We start from the raw sequence: 20,022 nt of genomic DNA, 5'->3' as shown, positions 1-20,022 counted from the left end.
TCTGTCATCCTTTCTGTTGAGAGGTAGTGTTGGTGGAGGGTCAGCTAGGTGGCAGTGGATAGAGCACTGGCCCTGGATTCAGGAGGACCTGAGTTCAAATCCGACCTCAGACACTTTACACACTTACTAGCTGTGTGACCCTGGGCAAGTCACTTAACCCCAATTGCCTCACAACAACAACAACAACAAAATAAACAAAAAAACAAATGTTGAGAGGTAGTGTTGGTATAGTAGACAGACAATGTGGAGTCACGAAGACATGGGTTCAAATTCTACTGCAGAAACTTACTCTGTGTAGTCACTTCATTTCCCTGCGCCTCAGTTTCCACATCTGTAAAATGAGAGTTTGGGTTTGGATGGCCTTTGAGGTCTCTTCCATTTCGAAATCTACAATCTTTCCTCTTTTCCTTCACACTCTTCACTCTCTAATCTAATGATGGAGATTGGGATTTCTCTCTGACGACTAGATTCCTTTTTCTTTTTTCCTTCCTTTCTCTTTCTCTCACCTTAAGTGGCTTCTTTTATTCTTTCAAAAATATTCTTTTTTGGGGGCAGCTAGGTGGCGCAGTAGATAGAGCACTGGCCCTGGATTCAGGAGGACCTGAGTTCAAATGTAGCCTCAGACATTTGACACTTACTAGCTGTGTGACCTTGGGCAAGTCACTTAACCCTCATTGGCCCACAAAAAAAAAAAAAGAAAGAAAGAAGATGTTTATTGGGCGTCTGAGCTGGGACACGAGCAATTAGGACTTGACCGAGTACCTGCCCCGCTTCGGGGAGGTGGTGGACTGCACCATCAAGACGGACCCCGTCACGGGCAGATCGCGCGGCTTCGGCTTCGCGCTCTTCAAGGACGCCACCAGCGTGGCCAAGGTCCTGGAGCTCAAAGAACACAAGCTGGATGGCAAGTTGATAGACCCCAAGAGGTGCAGTTGTTACAACAGCCTATCTTGCAGGATGACGACATTGAATGGAGAGCGGTCTTCTATTGATCTGAGATGACTATTTTTTTTTTTTTTTGCGGGGCAATGGGGGTTAAGTGACTTGCCCAGGGTCACACAGCTAGTAAGTGTTAAGTGTCTGAGGCCGGATTTGAACTCAGGTCCTCCTGAATCCAGGGCCGGTGCTTTAACCACTGCGCCATCTAGCTGCCCCGAGAGATGACTATTTTGTAAAAAAGACTTTTAGTGTACATGACACAACTGTGTCCAATTGTATGTAGCTGCCGATTTAGTTTTCTTGTTTTTGTTTTGTCCTTTGCCATCTGTGTTATGACAAATGTGGATTTGTGTTTATACAAATTTTATTTGTATAATTTCATGTTAAATGATTCTCAAAAATAAATTACTTATGATTGTTTTTCTGTCAGGTACTAAATAGCTCTGTAAAAATGTAATTTTAAATAAGCAATAATTGAGGCACAGTTTATTTTCTAGGAGTCATGGGCAGTGGGGAAAAACAGTGATCCTTTATAAATAGTGAGCCACAAACTGCCTTAGTTTCCTAATTCCCTTGGCAAGGTCTATGTTAAGGATTTGTGTCCATGTTTAAAATAACCATAGCTGCTACCATGCAGTTTTACAGTGTTTGTCCCCCCACATGCATTCTTGGGATCTTTGTGATGAGAAGTGTTAATTCAGCATGTTGTGAATAGCTGAAATTGTTTTTCTCAGGACATAGATCCCTTGACTTTTATTTTCAAGAAGAGGAGCACCTTTTTATTATACACCATTCAAATAAGGCATTGTTAGTAACTGCTTTTGAGTTGACAGGATGCTTTGAGTCTATTTGTTAAAAAAAAAAAAACCACAACAACCCATCTATTACGATTATTTGACACTTGCATTGAATGTGAGTATTCAAATTGCATATTTCTGTATCCATTAGAACTGGTTCAAAGATTAATATGGGCAAGATTTTCCCTGTAAGAAAATCAATTGTACTCTGAAAGTAGTGCATTATGTCACTGCCACTGCCAAACCATAGATAGCTATTTCCTGTAGGAAAACAGTTTGGAAAACTTTAGTAGATTACACCTTTTGTCATGGAAGTTCTTAGGAAAAGTCATAATAGTCAATCCCCAAAACTCATGTATTGGTTTGTATTCTAAATAAAGGTTATTTTTCCGTTTTTAAATGATATTCATAGTGCATGTGCTCTGAGTAGTGAAGCATTTCCATATTCAGATTAAAGGGGGAGGTGTATGTGGTAACTAGAAACTTAAAGCCTTCTTTATGTGACACATTCTATGTAATTATAGCAGGGCTTCCTAATAGTATACTGCAATTGAATCAGGCCTTCATAGCTCTTAAGCAAAGAACCAAACTAGGCTCCGTATTTAAAAACTGGTTCCAATTCCCACAGATTCCTCTGTAGTTTATGATCTTTGTTAGACCTGTAATATATCAAGTTTGTTCTTTGAGCCTAAACTTTACTTCTAATTTCATGCAATCAAGTTAAGCCTTAGTCTAATACCTGTTGGTTTTGTCCACACTGCTCTTTTTTCCCCTTCTGTCCTCTGGACTTGTCTTCCTTCTCGTTCTCCTAAGGGCTCTCAAGTTTACTTTGCATTCTCCTAGCTTTGATTTTCACCATGTTGGTGTTGCTAAATTGTCCTTCCTTATAAGCAAAGTGACAGAATTAGATTTCACCAGGAATTGTTTCCCTGTTCACTCAGAAACAGGAAGTTGGAGGGAGATGATTTGCTTTTGTGTTGTCAAAAGGCAATAGATGCGGGGCGGCTAGGTGGCTCAGTGGATAAAGCACCAGCCTTGGATTCAGGAGTACCTGAGTTCAAATCCGGCCTTAGACACTTGACTTACTAGCCGTGTGACCCTGGGCAAGTCACTTAACCCCCATTGCCCAGCAAAAAAAAAAAAAAAAGGCAATCGATGCAGTGTGTTTAGGGGAGTGATTCCTGTAAGTAGTTTACAATTTTATGAATAGGTGACAAGTTGACATTGAAATTGTCTTTTCCCTAACTACAAATGAATAAAAGTTTTTTATCCTTTACTCTGCAAAAAAAAAAAAAATTCTTTCTGAAAATATGGTGAAGGGAGAGGCGGTCTTTAAGCTTTATCACTTCCTTCTCTAAGAGGAAGCCAACCCTGCCAACTACCTTGTGCCAACATAAGAATTACTTGACAAAGGTAGAAAAGTAAATATTCTCTCTATACAAATCACTGCAAAATTGCCCATCCTCTACACTCCTTAGACATGAGATCCTCCATGTGCAGTCCTTTATTTTGTGTGTATGTGTGTGAATCACAATCACTTATGGCAAACCCTGTTGTCTATGCCTGTTCACTCAAGGCTACCCCTGAGTGAACTCATTCATCTTTATCATATGGCCTGCAAGACAGAATCTGTCTAATGCTTTGCAGTAGACAGGGCTTGTCGCCTTCCTTGTTAAGGTACATGCTAGGGTGTTGTTAGGAATAAAAAATCCAGCCTCCCCTGGCTTATAATTAGACAACTCCATCCTCTTCCTGTTTTGGAAAACTGGATTAATTGTCCATCTCCAAGTCTTGTAGCAGCTCCCTTGTTCTCATACAATTTTGCATAGATCACTGAAAATAGTGGATTACCAATCCCACTCACCAGTTCTGTGTCTTGGCAAATAGTTCATGCTGGCTTCGTGACCCTGGCTGACCAAAAACACCCTGCAATTATCTAATAATTTGTGTTTTTCCCTTCCCAAATAACTTTTATTCTCAGAGAAAACAGACATGAAAAGGGACATGAAAACAATTATGATCCAGCAAAAGAAACTGAAGAGGTCTGATGGGAAGGAGGAGAGGACCAGGAATAGACTGCAGAGAGCTCAAGAAGGATGAGGCTTGAGAGGAGGAGGTTGGATTGAGCAAAGAAGAGATCGCTGGTGCCTTTGGAGGAGGAAGTTTCTGTGGGATGAGAGTCAGAAGACAGATTGTAAAGGGTTGAGAAGGAAATAATAGAGGGCAGTCAGTAGTATAACAGTCTAAAGGAGTTTAAAAGAGAAAGGAAATAAAATACCATAGCTAGTGGAGGAGGCAGGCTCAAATGAGGGTCTTTGGAGAATAGGGGAGACATGGGAATGTGTGTAGACAACAAAGGAGCCAAAATAATACACACAAGCACACACACAAATATATATTTTTAATTTTACATAAGGTATTTTATTTTTTCCGTTACATGTAAAGATAGTTCTCAACTTTTGTTTCTACAAGCTTTACAATTTCAGATTTTTCTCCCTCCCTCCCCTCCCTCCCCCCTCCCCTAGACAGCAGGTAATCTGATATAGGTTATATCTATATATCTATATACATATGGATATAGATATATATATATATATCTATACACACACACACACACATATATATATACACACATAATAACATTAATCCTATTTCTGCATTAGTCCTGTTATAAGAGAAAAAATCAGAGCAATGATGCAAAACCTCAAAATAGAAAAAAACAACAGCACCCAAAACAAAAGAAATAGTATGGTTCAATCAGCATCTATATTCCACAGTTCTTTTTTTTTTTTTCCTTGGATTTGGAGATCCTCTTCTATCATGGGTCTCCTGGAACTCTTCTGTACCATTGCATTGGTGAGAAGAATATAGTCCATCACAGTAGGTCAACACTCAATGTTGATGATACTGTGTACAATGTTCTTCTGGTTCTGCTCATCTCACTCATCATCAGCTCACGTAAGACCCTCCAGGTTTCTCTGAACTCCTCCTGCTCATCATTTCTTACAGCACAATAGTATTCCATTGTATTCATATACCACAACTTGTCCAGCCATTTCCCAATTGATGGGCACCCCTTCAACTTCCAATTCCTTGCTACCACAAAGAGAGCAGCTATAAATCAAATATTTTTTTTAAGTGAGGCAATTGGGGTTAAGTGACTTGCCCAAGGTCACACAGCTAGTAAGTGTTAAGTGTCTGAGGCCAGATTTTGAACTCAGGTCCTCCTGACTCCAGGGCCGGTGCTCTATCCACTGCGCCACCTAGCTGCCCTTTTTTTCTTTTCTTTTTTTTTTTTAGACAAATTTTTAATCCATTTCCAAGCAATGATGTTCAGTTTTGTTTCTGATTCTTTACAACCTCAAAAAGTGCAGGGAAGTATTTGGAAAAGTTTAACTGCTAAGCATTGAGGAAGTTAACCCCATCTAGATTCACTGCCCTCTGCCAATGCACTCTCTGTCTGGACTGTCTCTCTTATGTGTCTGCATAATGCAAGCAAGTATAAGCTGATGCTCTTTTCTTACTATGTATGGGAAGGGGACAGAAAAACAGGCATTTGCTCGAGGAGGAAAGCAGTCCCTCACTACTTAGGTAGAAATGCGGATAACTGAGAGGCAGAGTGGCCTCTTCAAGAAAGATAGCCCAGGTGGCTCACTTCCCAGCTCATGTGCTTATATGACTATTGTGTAGACTTGGAAGGGGAAGCCAGGACCACTAGAACATTTTGTCAACTATGGGAAGATAGTAAATTACCTATCATTGATGACCAAATGTGAATTGGGGTTTCTCAATGGCTGAGTCACTTCACAAAAAGGAGCCTAGAATTGAGGCAAGAGTTAGTCAAAGAGAGGAGACTCAATTTAAAGATTAGTTTGGGGGCAGCTAGGTAGTGCAGTGGATAAAGCACCAGTCCTGGATTCAGGAGGACCTGAGTTCAGATCTGGCTTCAGACACTTGACACTTACTAGCTGTGTGACCCTAGGCAAGTCACTTAACCCTCATTGCCCTGAAAGAAAAAAAAAAAGATTAGTTTGAGGAAAGGATAGGCTAAGCTGCCCTACTCTGTACTACCATATATAATAGAATAGAATAATATGTTATATAATCAGAAATGGGGGGGCGAGGGGGGGGAAACCTTCAGATTTTTGTCTGCTTTCTACTTTATTTCTATCTGTAGCTTGAAAGGGGAAATTCTTCAGAACTAAGTGAGCAAGCCTGAGTACAGGGAAATAACCTGAATGTCTCTGAAGACATTAGGATCTCTGTTGTCACCAAAAGATCTTAAAGTGGCCTGAAAGTAGCATCTGATTCTACTATCAGAAAAATGGAGAGGGCCAGATTTGGCCCTGCACAGCAGATGACATGTGTATAGACTGTTGTTGTTTTTTGTTTGTGTTTGTTTTTGAAAAGAAGATCAAAGGTATTAGGATCTCCCATTTGGAGTCCCGAGTTACCTCAGGGACATTGCTTACTTACCTGCCTTCCTGTGAAGTCTCTATAAGTTTGTGTCCACTTTCCTCATGGACACTGTGTGCATTGGTGGGAGAGTGTGACCCAGAGTGTACTCATCCACCCAAGGTGTACTCATAGGTTGGTTATTCTTGCTTTTTCCTTCTCAGTTAACAAATGTTTCATGATAAAGAGTTAATGGGGGCAGCTAGGTGACGCAGTGGATAAAGCACTGGCCCTGGATTCAGGAGGATCTGAGTTCAAATCCAGCCTCAGACACTTGACACTTACTAGCTGTGTGACCCTGGGCAAGTCACTTAACCCCCATTGCCTCACTAAAAAAAAATAAAATTAAAAAAAAAAAAGAAGAACATGCCTCAAGGTCATTTTCTTTGGCAGCAGTCAAGCTAGAGACAAAAGAACCCTGGTAGATGATCCTGCTAACGGTTTTATATCTCTTAAGTAATTTGTTACTTATCACTATTTTGCCTTATATCCCTAAATTGCCAAAAATTTTTTTTCCTGCTCCCCCAAATTATGATGATGCCTATTTCCAAAGCCAAAATGAAAGGTTTTGTTTCTGTAAATAGCACCTTAGTTTCTTTTTTGGTGAGGCAATTGGGGTTAAGTGATGTGCCCAGAGTCACACAGCTAGCAATTGTTAAGTGTCTGAGACCGGATTTGAACTCAGGTCCTCCTGAATCCAGGGCCGGTGCTCTATCCACTGTGCTGCCCCACCTTAGTTTCAATAGATAACATATTTCCACATCCTGAAGGGATAAGAAAGATGAGCTTTTGGTCTTATTTCTGCCATCCCACTTAGCCAGTCATTGCCCTAAAATCCCTGGGAATTAGAAAATTGAAGCACTGCTGATAGATTCAGAACCAGACCTTGCTTTAATTTAAAAAAAAAAAAAGTTGCTACCCCGACTCTGTTGGTCTTGCCTCCCCTGATTTGGAGAACCAGAGGGTGGAGCAAAGAACTCCCAAAGAGGACTCTCAGACCCAGTACCTCTTCATTTCCTTTGGACTGGAATCCATCGTGTCCCCACGATGGGTACCTTCTCTCACCCCTCTTAGCTTCTTTTTGTGTGCTATTAGATTGTAAGCTTCCTGAGGGCTAGGACTGCCTTTCTTTTTCCATGTTTTCCCAGCATTTACAATTAGTGCCAAGCATATAAAAGGTCCTAAATAAAAGTTTACTGGCTGATTGACTGACCTATGAACCATTTGGGAGGTGCCACCTCCTAACTCTGTGCTGACCAGGTGGTTGGAGGAGATTGATTTGGGGTCTTGTGCCCTCTCCAACCAGCCAGCTTGGAAGCTGTTCTCACCTGTAAATCTGAAATTATAGGACTCTTACCTCCCTTATATATGGTGGAGACTCAACCAGACCCTCAGAGTAACCACAGTAAGTTTCCTGCTGCCAATTGTGTAGAATTCCTTGTTCCTCCAGAAAGGGGTAGAAGTTTGATTAAAACAGTATTTTGTATCCCAAAATTGCATTGCCATCGAAGAAAAAAATATGAATGCTGTTCTGAGATTTTAAATGGTACAAATCTGCCAGAAAAAATTTCATTCAATTTGACATGAATCTAATATTCAAGTCATCTGTAGAGAGAGACATGTCTAGACTGGTATAGTTTCCCTTTCCCTCTCCCCATGCCATGCCCTTGAATATGTCCCTCCCCCAAGATCAACTGAGGTTAATTTTATAGGACTCTTGCAGAAGAAAAATCACAGTATGTTGAAATAGGGTTTGAAGTTAACACTTCTTGGATCATCCCTCTCAGACATCCTACAGGAATGCTCCTTTTACCTGCCAATTTCAGTATCATACTCTTTTTACTATAGAGAAAGAAGGGGACTGCTCCTCAGGGTGGGAAATGATCCTACTTTGAGACAGCTCAATAGCCCAATCCCTCTATGAAGGGGAAGCTATGTTCTTGTTGTTTGTCCTTCATTCTCGAAGAGGACCATGCCACTGGGGTGATGTCATGACTTGTAGTGAATTGCATTTAAGTAAGGGAAGGCTGGTCAAAATTACAAGCCTCACTTTCTCCTCCAGAGCCATCTGGGTCCAGTGGCAAGATATACATCAGGAGATGGCCCCAGATGTTTAAGGAAATTGGGGTAAAGTGACTTACCCAGGGTCACACAGCTAGTGTCTGAGGCCACATTTGAACTCAGGTCCTCCTGACTTCGTGCCCAGTGTTCTATTAACTGCTCCTAAGGCAACATTTCTTTTTTTTTTTTTATCACTGAAAGAATGTTTATTTTCCACATAAGTGATTTATTATTGGAGAATTTGCTTCTAGTAAACTCATAGATATATAGTGACATATAAGTGTGAATTACTTCAAGTTATAGGTATCAGTATGTATATTATTAATATGCACTATTCCTATTCAAAGATAATATCACTGATGGTGATTCCAATATGTATACTTTAATGTGGCATTACCAGTAAATAGTTTTTTTCCATATTCTCTTACCCTTGAAGATTGATCTTTGATTTATTACTTTAGCCATTGTTTATAGAAATATAGAGTAAAAACCAAGAATAATTTTCATCCAAATCATATCTTGGCAAACTTCTTTTCTGTTACTTAGTTCTGCTATCTGCAGTAATTCGTTGTTCTACAGAAATTGATACTATTTCATCAAAGCTGTATTACAACCAAATGCAACTTCAGACACTTACTAGGCTGTGGGACTGTAACGATTGGAATGACGCCACCTGCTGGAGACTTACTGTAGAAGAGTTCCACCCACGAAGTGAAGGTCTTTGAGGGCAAGACCAGGAGTCTTTTCTTTGGCGTCAGGAAGTGACGCGGGCTAGTGGGAGGAGGAAGGAAGAGACTGGTCTCACGCTCTCTTTCCTGGAGATGCTGGTAGAGAAGGCAGCTAGAAATGCGCTCTCCCTTTAATAGATAGGAATCTAGGCCTTTCTTTCTCTCTTTATCAAATTCTTCTTCTCCTTAATAAATGCCTAAAAGTCTAACTCTTGCTAAAGCTTATAATTTATTGGTGACCACTCATTAGATATTTTAGACAGACTAGCTAGAATTTTAGCCCTTAACAGGACCTTGGGAAAGTCACAACCTCTGTCTTCTTCAGTTTCCTCATATATAAAATTAGGAAAACAATAGTACCTATCTGCCACAGTTCTTTTAAGAATAAAATGAGATAATACATATAAAGTACTTAGCACAGCTTCTGGCACATAGCAGGTGCTAAATAAATTCTAGTTGTTTTTACAACTATACATACCACGATTCATTGGAAGGATTGGGGAGTCCTGTGGAGGTTTACATGGGAATGTGGGAATTTACTTTATAACCATTTCTGAATGACCAAAAAAAAAAGCAGTTTAGTGGAGCTGAAAAGGGTAGAATAAGAGGAATCAAATAATTATTATTTCATAGATTATATAGAAATTGCTTTGTTTTCCCTGTGTCAGAATAACTAGTTCAAATATTTGTTTTAAATATACTGTTTCTGGGGGGCAGCTAGGTGGCACAGTGGATAAAGCACTAGCTCTGGATTCAGGAGGACTTGAGTTCAAATTTGGCCTCAGACACTTGACACTTACTAGCTGTGTTATCCTGGGCAAGTCACTTAACCCTCATTGACCCCCTCCCTCCCCCCAAAAGCCGAGAGTCAATAAACATGCTGTTTCTGAGCTAAGGCACTATTTTTTTTTTTTTTTGCAGGGCAATGGGGGTTAAGTGACTTGCCCGGGGTCACACAGCTAGTGTCAAGTGTCTGAGGCCAGATTTGAACTCAGGTACTCCTGAATCCAGGGCCGGTGCTTTATCCACTGTGCCACCTAGCTGCCCCCCTAAGGCACTATTCTTTATAATTTTTTTTTTTTTAGTGAGGCAATTGGGGTTAAGTGACTTGCCCAGGGTCACACAGCTAGTAAGTGTTAAGTGTCTGAGGCTGGATTTGAACTCAGGTCCTCCTGACTCCAGGGCCGGTGCTCTATCCACTGCGCCACCTAGCTGCCCCCTAAGGCACTATTCTTAACCATGCAAGAGACACTTGGTACAAAGTCTGGGCTCTACTCTTGACCCATTTCCCTAAGAAGGGTCTTTCATTGTTGGCTTTCTGCACACTTTCAAACAGGGAAAAGTTGGGAAGGGATTTTTAGACGAGAAAAGTATTTATTTCTTACTATTTCCATAAAAACTGAAAAGGAGATTTTTTAAAACCCCAATATATTCCTCCTTCTACAGTATTATGATTTGGTTACTGGAAGAGGGAAGGTAATTTCACATCATTCAGTGAAGGTGATCTACAGCTAGGGGGTGCAGTGGATAGAGAGTACTGGACCTAGAGCCAAGACATGAGTTCAAATCCAGCCTCATTTACTATTTGTGAAAATGCATAAGGTGCTTAACCCATAAAGCACCTGGCAAACCATAAAAATTTAAAACTATTAAAGCTTTTGGGGACAGCTAGGTTGCACAGTGGATAGGGCACCAACCCTGGATTCAGGAGGACCTGAGTTCAAATCCAGCCTCAGACACTTAACTCTTACTAGCTGTGTGACCCTGGGCAAGTCACTTAACCCTCACTGCCCCTCAAAAAATAAAAAAGAAAACCTTCCTCTCTAGCCTTTGAGGGTGTCCATTCATTGGGAAAAGTGACTCAGAGAATGCAGATGTAAATGGGAAGGGATGCAACCTCTAAGAGGCTAAAATTTCAGGCCTTTCTGACAACAGTCACTGGCAAGTTTTATAGTCTGTATTTTTTAACTTTTGATTTCATTAAAGGCACTCTGACCTATAATGTGAGTGTGTAATCTTTAGAAGTGTCTTGAGGGGGCGGCTAGGTGGCGCAGTGGATAAAGCACCGGCCCTGGATTCAGGAATACCTGAGTTCAAATCCGGCCTCAGACACTTGACACTTACTAGCTGTGTGACCCTGGGCAAGTCACTTAACCCCCATTGCCCCGCAAAAAAAAAAAAAAAAAAAAAACCAAAAAAAAAAAAAAAAAGAAGTGTCTTGAAGTTGGCAAGGAGATTAGAATTTCTATGAGAACAGGGTAACGGAGTATGAGTCATTTTGGTAATGACAATTTGTGTACCCATACCACAGACCTGGAGTTCCTACCATACAAATACGAGAAGCTTATTAAATGGATCTAGGGCAAATTTTCATTTGATTTCCAATGAATAAAGTTACAAAACTATAACCCTTGGAGAAGCACTTCCCAGTCATACTTACTCCAGAAGTTTAGTTTCCTTTTTTCTTTTACTCCAGAAGTTTTCATTCCACTTCTAATAACTTATCTCTGTGAATCAGAATTCTCAGTTTTTTCCTCCATCAAATCCAAAGCAAGAAACAAAATGGCAGCTGAGCATGAGTCCCCTTCTCAAATGCAAAGGCGAATGAGACTACTAGCTGAAAAGCAAAAGAATCAAGGGTCTATGTGATTTATGTGACTGTGTTCTGATAACATTTGGCAATTTTATGATAAAATTCTCATTTGTGATAAATAATTTATGATAAAAATTCTCATTATGTACCAAATAGTTTTCTTTCCGAAAAACTCATTTCCTATGTGTACATGCATGGCAAACACTAGAAGTTATCCTTTTTCTTACTGAGTGAGGGTTACTAAATGCCAAGGGATAAGACCACCACAACCCCACACACACACAAAAAAAGAAAAAAAGTTGGAATCCTTTGCCCTAGACAGACTACCTACTCTAGTAGGGCTAAAGCGCCACCTGTAGTCCCAAACAGTAATGGCACTCTGAGTGCCTGTTCCAGCCCCATCTCTGAGAGGCACATGGTCCATGTCCGCCCTGCTACCACTTGCCTTTGTGTACTTGGTGCCAATTTAAGTAGAGGTGCCTCTGTGGACAGGAAAAATGCTTTATCCTTTTTTTTTTTTTGGTGAGGCAATTGGGGTTAAGTGACTTGCCCAGGGTCACACAGCTAGTAAGTGTTAAGTGTCTGAGGCCAGATTATGAACTCAGGTCCTCCTGACTCCAGGGCCAGTGCTCTATCCACTGCAACACCTAGCTGCCCCTCTATACTTATTAACCAAACAAACATTTAAGACATAAAAGATATAAAGGGGATGTACCATGCTTCAGGTAATTTTTTTTAAAGCAGGATTTGCAATCATGATTTTGGAGAAGGCAACAGTAAAAATGGAAAACAGAAAGGCAGACAAACAGGAGAGAAGTGAGTCCACAGGAAGATGGCCATGATTGTGAGAGAACTGGAGGCAACAGGCTATAACAATTAGGTTGTGTAATTTAAAATTCTGAGTTCTAATCTGTCCCCCCAAGTTTTTGGGGGAAAACTGACTAAAATCACTGATAAAGGAGTTTAGGGTTTTTTAAGGGTTTATGAAAGATAGTAAAAGAAAGACTGAGTACAGATTTCTTATAGCCTGAAATCCTCACCTTCCTAAACTCCCCTGTGAAGTTCTCTGCCACCACTCTGATGTCTTACAGCCAAAGAGGCAGGAGCCCAACCCCAGCATCCACTTCCTGCTTCATCTTCCCCCTCCCAGAAATGGGAGGTTCTTCAAGCTGATTGGCTAGTGTCATTCAACTTCATTAAGTACCCTTAAGTACCAGCCAGATGTGCTTAACTAGAAGTCATCCAGTAATCCATTCAGCAGTCAGTCGACATATCCAATTCAATCAATTTAAATTAATCTCCAGGTGGGCTCCTGAGTATCTGCTAAATCTCATCTATCAAATTCCATTATCTTGACACAAGATGAAGGGACTGTTTAGCCCAGAGAAGAAATGCTACAGAAGAGCAAAGCTTAAGAATCTGATTGCTGCCCAAAGACATCCCCCAAAAGAGAAAAAGATGTATTTGTACAAAAATATTTCTAGCAGCTCTTTATGTGGTGACTAAGAATGGAAAGCAAAGGAATGCCCTCCATGGGGAATGGCTAAACAAACTGTGGTATATGATGGTGATGGGATATTATTGTGCTATAAGAAATGACAAGTGGGATGACTTCAGAAAGGCCTGGAAAGACATGTATGAAATGATGTATTGTGAAGTGAACAGAACCAAGAGAAGATTGTACACAGAGACAGCAATATTGTTTGATGAAGAACTGTGAATGACTTGACTCTTCTCAACAATACAATGATCCAAGACAATTCCAAAGGACTATTGATGAAACATACGATCCACCTCCAAAGAAAGACCTGATATTGATTGAACACAGACTGAAGCATGCTATTTTTCACTTTCTTTCATTTTTTTCCTTTTAATCAAGTTTCCTTGTCCAAAATGACAAATATAGTAATGTTTTACATGTATAACCCATATCTGATTGTTTGCTTCCTCAGGGAGGGGGGAGAGGAGGGAGGGAAAGGATAAAAATTGGAACCCAAAACTATAAATAAAAATGTTTCTCATTTAAAAACAAACAAACATTGAAACAAACAAAAAAAGAATCTGCTGTCCTGTGGAAAAGGATCGTGGCCGTTCTGCCTCACCCCCAAAGACCAGGACTAGAAGAAATGAACATGTAATACTGCATAAGGAGTGCTCCCCTCTACTGGGGAATAACTTTATTCAAATGGTGGATGATCACTCCTCTGAGACATCAGAGATGGGATCCCTGATCAAGTAGGGGGTTGACAGAAGGCGCCCTCTGAGGCGTCCCTCCTTTTAGAAATATGAAGAAATCAGTTTGCCCGAAAGTCCTTGGTCTGAAGTGAATGACAGTGTCTTGCGATGGATTACGTTCTTATAAAAGGTCCAACCGGTTTGAAACAAAACTACCACCTAAACCTTGTACTTCTATTGTGATCTCGGAATTTTGTCTTTGTGGACCCTACAAAAGCTTGAACCAGAGAGACTTTCAAAAGGAGAACGGCCACACTCTAAGCAGAGATCCTTAAGTTTATGTGTGACAGGTTTGTGCTAAAAAATGCAGAATGCTAATTTGTGGGGTGGGGTGGGGTGGTGGCAGGCAGCAGCTAGATGGCACTACGGACAGAGTGCTGGGCTTGGGTGTCAGGAAGACTTGGGTTCACATCCAGCCCGCCCATTCCTTCTCCCTCCCCAGGTGGCCCCTAGACCCAGCCCTGTGCGCCTGCGGGGCTGACCGCTCAGTGACATCGACACCAGCTTTTCTCTTGCCTCCAAAGGCGGGGTCTCTGTTTCATCCCCAGCTAATCCGGGGTGCTGGCAGGGGATGAGGAATGCGGGAAGAGGGTACGGAGGACCCCGCGATGAGGTGAAGGAAGAGGTGTTGAGACACTAGGGATTGAGAGGCGTGGGAGGGGCTACATTCATCCCCACGGAATCTCCTCCCTCCAAAAGACCAGGAGTAGGGAGCGTCTAGTAGGGGAAGGGGGAGCTCGGAGGAATCCACCAGCACCAGTGAAGTGGAAATCCACTGGGGTAGCGGCGATCAGAACCACTCACCCAGCACCGGTAAGGGTGGAGGGCTCCAGGGTGGGGGGGGGGGGGTAGAGTCAAGGGGTGGGAGGGAGAAAGAGGGAGCACGCCAAGCACTGGGCAGTCACGGGAGGTCTGCGGCCAAGACCTGGCTTGGGGACCAAATCAAGGGGTGGGGTGGGGTGAAGAACGCTTTGTCCCAGTACAGTTATCAACTTTTTTAAAAGGCTGGGGCGGGGGGGGGGGGGCGGCTAGGTGCGCAGTGATAAAGCACCGACCCCTGAGTGCAAATCGGGCCTCAGACACTTGACACTTACTAGCTGTGTGACCCTGGGCAAGTCACTAAACCCTCACTGCCCCTGCTCCAAAAAAAAAAGGCTCAGGTGGAGGGGCACACACTGCTCTGAGGGAGAGGATGCCAGAGGTCAGCCCCTTACACATAGTAAGTGACAGAGGCGGGATTGGAACCCAGGGCCCGGGCTCCTCGAGAGCTCGCTGAATGAGGGCGGGGATGAGCACGAAGGCGAGGCGAGGAATAATGGCCGGCACTGACCCTCATGTGGCAGGGGAGGAAACCGAGGCTGAGAAACGTTACGGGCTTTGCCTTGGGTCGCCCCGCTACAAAGAGCCGAGGTTGGTTTTCGAACCTAAGTCTACGGGACGCCGGCCCAAGGTTCTCCTCCCGGCTCTAGGCCACTGAAACACCCGGCCAAGCCGACTCCACAGTGCCTTCGGAGGCCCCGAGTCGCGCATGCGCCATCCTACCGTTTTTTTTTCCCCCCCCTCCCCCCCTCTCCCCCGCCGAGTGGCTGGAGCTTCTCCATAGCTCCTTTTCATTTTCCGGTGACTCTAGAGGAATCTGCGGGTGGGGCGAGAAGGGGACTAAAGGTCATGGGGAAGGACTCTACTGCCCCAAGCTTTGTTGGGGAGGCTGAGGCGCGCGAACGGGAGTGACGGACGAACCCGGAGCGGGGATGGGGTAGGAGCGGGGAGAGCGAAGGAACGCCTTCCGGTTCAGAGGTGGAAGCCCATCAGGAGCCGATGGCTGGACTACACTTCCCACAGGCCCTTGCGGATGGGGTTTGGACTTCTGGTGACGAAGCAGCGGCGGAAGTAATGACTGAGGCAGTTCCGGCAGAGACGTCCCCGCCTGCCATGGAGGAGATTGGCATTCTAGTGGAGAAGGCACAGGTCTGGGAGGAAGGGGGGGGGGGGGGGGAGAGGGGGTTGGCGGCCCCAGCGGGAGGAAAACTGGGGTGAGGGTGGGAGTGGCGGCAGCGTCTGGGCCGGGGGTGCGGGGCACGGAGAGAAGCGGGCCCGGGACCCAGGTGACCGCCCTCGTTCCTCTTCCCCGGCCCCTAGGATAGGCTGCCGGCTCTGTCCATCTCTCGGCCCCCAGACGGCCTATCCTTCCTGGGCCCCGAGCCCGAGGACCTGGAGGGACCTGTACAGCCGCTACAATGTGAGCGCGGGGGACTCCCCGGGGCTGGGGGAGAGTCGGCAGGGTCGGCTCCCGGGCCCGGCGCGGCAGGCTGGGCGCTCAGATACCGCCGCCGCGCCTTCGTGATTCCCTACAGAAACTACAGCAAGAGCTGGAGTTCCCTGGAGGTGCAGGAGGAGTACATCAAGGATGAGCAGAAGAACCTGTAGGAGGAGTTTCTTTGCACGCTCAGGGAGGAGGTGGAAGGCGCTTCAAGAGCATCCCCCTGGTCCATCCGGGCAGTTTCCTGGAGGCCGTGGATCAGAACACAGCCATCGTGGGCCTCCACCACCGGTAAATTGGGGAGCCAGGGTGGGCGCCCCGCATGCAGGCCCTTTGGGTGGTGCCCCAGCAGTGGGAGCCTCCCTGCTGGGAACACCAAGATGGGGCCTCATTTCCCCCTCCTGCCTCCTTCTCTTTCCAGGGTTCTAATTACTATGTCCGGATCCTTAGCACCATTGACAGGGAGCTGTTGACCCCAATGCTTCAGTGGCCCTCCACAAACACAGCAAGCTCTGTGGAAGGTTTCCTTCCCCCAGAAGCAGATAGCTGCATATGATGCTGACATCAGGTGAGGAGAGCAGCTCCCTTTCTCCTGCTCAATCTCTGACTCAGCCTGCCACCTTAGGGCAAGGGTCATGGATCTAGAATCGAAGGAGACCTAAGGCCTTTTAGTTCACCCTCCCTTCTCTTACAGAGGAGGAAACTGTAACTTAGAAAGGTTTAAATAATTTGTCCGGGTTACCCAGGTAAGCACTGAGATTTGAACCCAAGTTCAAACCCAACCCAAGCTTGAGTTGGTTCTGTTTCCCTTGTACTGTGAAAGACCCTGAGAGAACAGAGTCCTGACTACACAATGTCAGGTATTCAGGTCATGTTTCCCTCCAGACCAGAAGCCTGATGTCATGTATGCTGATATTGGTGGCATGGACATTCAGAAGCAGGAGGTGAGGGAGGCTGTAGAACTCCCACTGACCCACTTTGAGCTCTATAAGCAGGTGAGGAGAACGAATAGAAATGGGGGGAAGGTGAAACATTTGGAACCTTGGCATGGACTCCTTAACTCTCTCTTCTCTGGGGTTTCAGATTGGAATTGACCCACCACGAGGGGTTCTCATGTACGGGCCCCCAGGCTGTGGAAAGACTATGTTGGCCAAGGCTGTAGCCCATCACACAACAGGTGAGAAACCCTCGCTCACAAAAGTCTAATTCTTGTATCTGATTTCATCCCATTGATTTACTGTCTTCTCATTTTGACAAACATTTATCAGGTATTTTTACTGTGTATTGGAGGTGGGGAGGTGGGTGGTATAGAAGAGGGGGAAATCAGTTCCTGCCTTAAAGGAGTTTTTACTGAGTCCTCTCTACTACCTGTTATCCTTTTTTCCATTCTTCCTTTAGCCAGATTCCAATTCAACAGTTTTGGTTCTAAGGTACTTAGAGAAAATACTGTGTTGAAGTTGAAAATTGAAAAATACTTTGTTCTTGTATGATAGCCTTATAAATTATATGTCCCATAGGTTTTTCTTTCCTACTCTTATTCTTATAGGGCACCTGGGTGGCACAGTGCATAGAGTGCCAGGCTTAGAACTTTGAACTCAGAAAGGCATGAGTTCAAATCTAGCCCCAGATATTTTACTAGCTGTGTAACCCATGGCAAGTCACTTCTGCCTGTCTCACTTTCCTCAATTGTAAAATAGGAATAATAACCCCTACCCAAGAGTTGCTGTGAGGATCACATTATGTTATTTGTAAAGCACTTAGCACAATGCCTAGAACAAAGTAAGTTCTTCATAAATGCTTATTCCCCTGCCCCCTATTCAGAAGCTACGACTAGACTTGTTCCCTCCTCTCCAAGGTAGGGAAACACAGGGGAGGATGGGAGTTCCAGGCTTCTGGGAGGAAAAGGTGTGATTTCATCCCCTCTTACCCCCAGCTGCATTTATCAGGGTCGTGGGTTCAGAATTTGTGCAGAAGTACCTAGGTGAGGGGCCTCGAATGGTGCGGGATGTTTTCCGCTTGGCCAAAGAGAACGCACCAGCCATCATTTTCATTGATGAGATTGATGCCATTGCCACCAAGCGATTTGATGCCCAAACTGGGGGTGAGTAAATCTGTTATTGGAGCTTGGGAGGGAAGATGGGTTCTGAAGTTGTACTAGGAGCTAGAACTCCAGTTCCGGAATGAGGGCTTCTGGATTGACTGCGGGACTTTCTTTCCAGCTGACCGGGAGGTTCAGAGAATCCTGCTTGAGCTTTTGAATCAGATGGATGGATTTGACCAGAATGTCAATGTCAAGGTTGGAGAATTGGGTGGGAAACAGGAAGAGTACTGGGGCGGGCAAAAAAAGGTGGTTGGGAGGCCCTGTAAAATTTTTGGGAAGGGAGGGATCTGAAAGATCAGGGGCAAGATGTTTTCTTCAATACCAGGTGATCATGGCCACAAACCGGGCAGATACTCTGGATCCTGCCTTACTCCGGCCTGGTCGGCTTGACCGTAAGATTGAATTTCCATTGCCTGACCGTCGACAGAAAAGATTAATTTTTTCTACGATCACCAGCAAGATGAACCTCTCAGAGGAAGTCGATCTGGAAGATTGTATCCTGTTCTGAGCACAGAGCTGGGGAGGAAGTTATTCCTTTTACCTGTGCACCTATCTTTCTATCTGCAACCCCCCCCCCCCCCCGCCCCTGCCGCATTCCCAGTGGTAAAGTCACTAGTCTTTACCACTGTGCCCTAGAGTCTACATGGAGAAAATGGAGATGAAGGGCAGTCCCTGGTTTCCTAACGAGAGGCCAATTGCCCACCTCTTTATTCTTCAGGAAACCATTTCCTTAACTCTTCCTCCCTTAGATGTAGCCCGCCCAGATAAGATTTCTGGAGCTGATATTAATTCTATCTGTCAGGAGGTGAGTGACTTTTCTCCCCCTAAGAATTCTTATTCTGCTTTAACAGACAGGTATAAATCACACCTACCCCTAGTTTTTCCCATTTTCTCCCTCATCTCATTAATTTAAAAATCATTTGTTAATCGCTATGCTTTGTACAGAGTTGGAAACAAAAATAAGAAAAGATGAGAAGGGAATAAGCATTTATATTTTTGTTGCTCAGTTTTTCAGTCATGTCCAACTCTTTGTGATCCCATTTGGAGTTTTCTTGGCAAAGATATTGGCATGCTATGCCATTGCCTTCTCCAAAGCATTTATATGACAGGCAGATAATCTCTAATCCTCACAACAACCCTACAAGGTAGTTGCTATTATTTTTTTGTTTGTTTGTTTGGGGTTTTTTTTTTAGGCAATGGGGGTTAAGTGACTTGCCCACGGTCACACAGCTAGTAAGTGTCAAGTGTCCGAGGCCGGATTTGAACTCAGGTACTCCTGAGTCCAGGGTCGGTGCTTTAACCACTGCGCCATCTAGCTGCCCCCCGTAGTTGCTATTATTAACCACATTTTTACAGTTGAAACTGAGGCAAACAAGTTCAGTGACTTGTCCAAACTCATGCAACTATTAAATGTGTTAGGATGTATTTGAATTCATCTTCCTGATTCCAAGCCCAGAGCTCTCTGCATTGTGGCACCTCTTAGCTATCTGTCATCATGGCCTCTCCAGGTCTGATGGTGCAAAGAAAGAAGGCATTTCCATGCATGTCTGAGGTGTGGGTGTGGTTTGAGGACAAAACATGTATTAACTGCAGGTTCCCTGTTTTTCCAGGGTGGTATGTTAGCTGTTCGTGAGAATCGATACATTGTCCTGGCCAAAGACTTTGAGAAGGCATACAAAACAGTCATTAAGAAGGATGAGCAAGAACATGAATTCTACAAGTAACCACTAATGAAGTACAGGGGCTTCTCCCATTTTACCCTCCCCAGGTTTTGCTTTAGTTCCCAGGGGCCAGTCCCCTTTCTCCATGTACGGAATTGTTTTCTTCAATAAATGTATGAGATTGAATCCACA

At 43.9% G+C, this 20,022-nt stretch overlaps 1 protein-coding gene across 1 annotated transcript; it reads left to right on the top strand.

The window, feature by feature from the left end:
* Positions 1 to 15,096: 15,096 nt before the first annotated feature.
* Positions 15,097 to 20,022, top strand: PSMC4 (proteasome 26S subunit, ATPase 4). Its single transcript, XM_043993884.1, is given in 16 exon segments — positions 15,097 to 15,218; positions 15,569 to 15,776; positions 15,948 to 16,025; positions 16,027 to 16,047; positions 16,163 to 16,186; positions 16,188 to 16,268; positions 16,271 to 16,347; positions 16,480 to 16,538; positions 16,541 to 16,636; positions 16,954 to 17,063; positions 17,152 to 17,245; positions 18,002 to 18,169; positions 18,288 to 18,364; positions 18,495 to 18,663; positions 18,919 to 18,974; positions 19,780 to 20,022. Coding segments are annotated over 16 exon segments (1,554 nt in total). The 3' UTR covers positions 19,894 to 20,022.

This window comes from Dromiciops gliroides, chromosome 3 (assembly GCF_019393635.1).
Source record: "Dromiciops gliroides isolate mDroGli1 chromosome 3, mDroGli1.pri, whole genome shotgun sequence".
NCBI lineage: Eukaryota > Metazoa > Chordata > Mammalia > Microbiotheria > Microbiotheriidae > Dromiciops > Dromiciops gliroides.
This window is presented reverse-complemented; position numbering and strand designations above follow the sequence as displayed.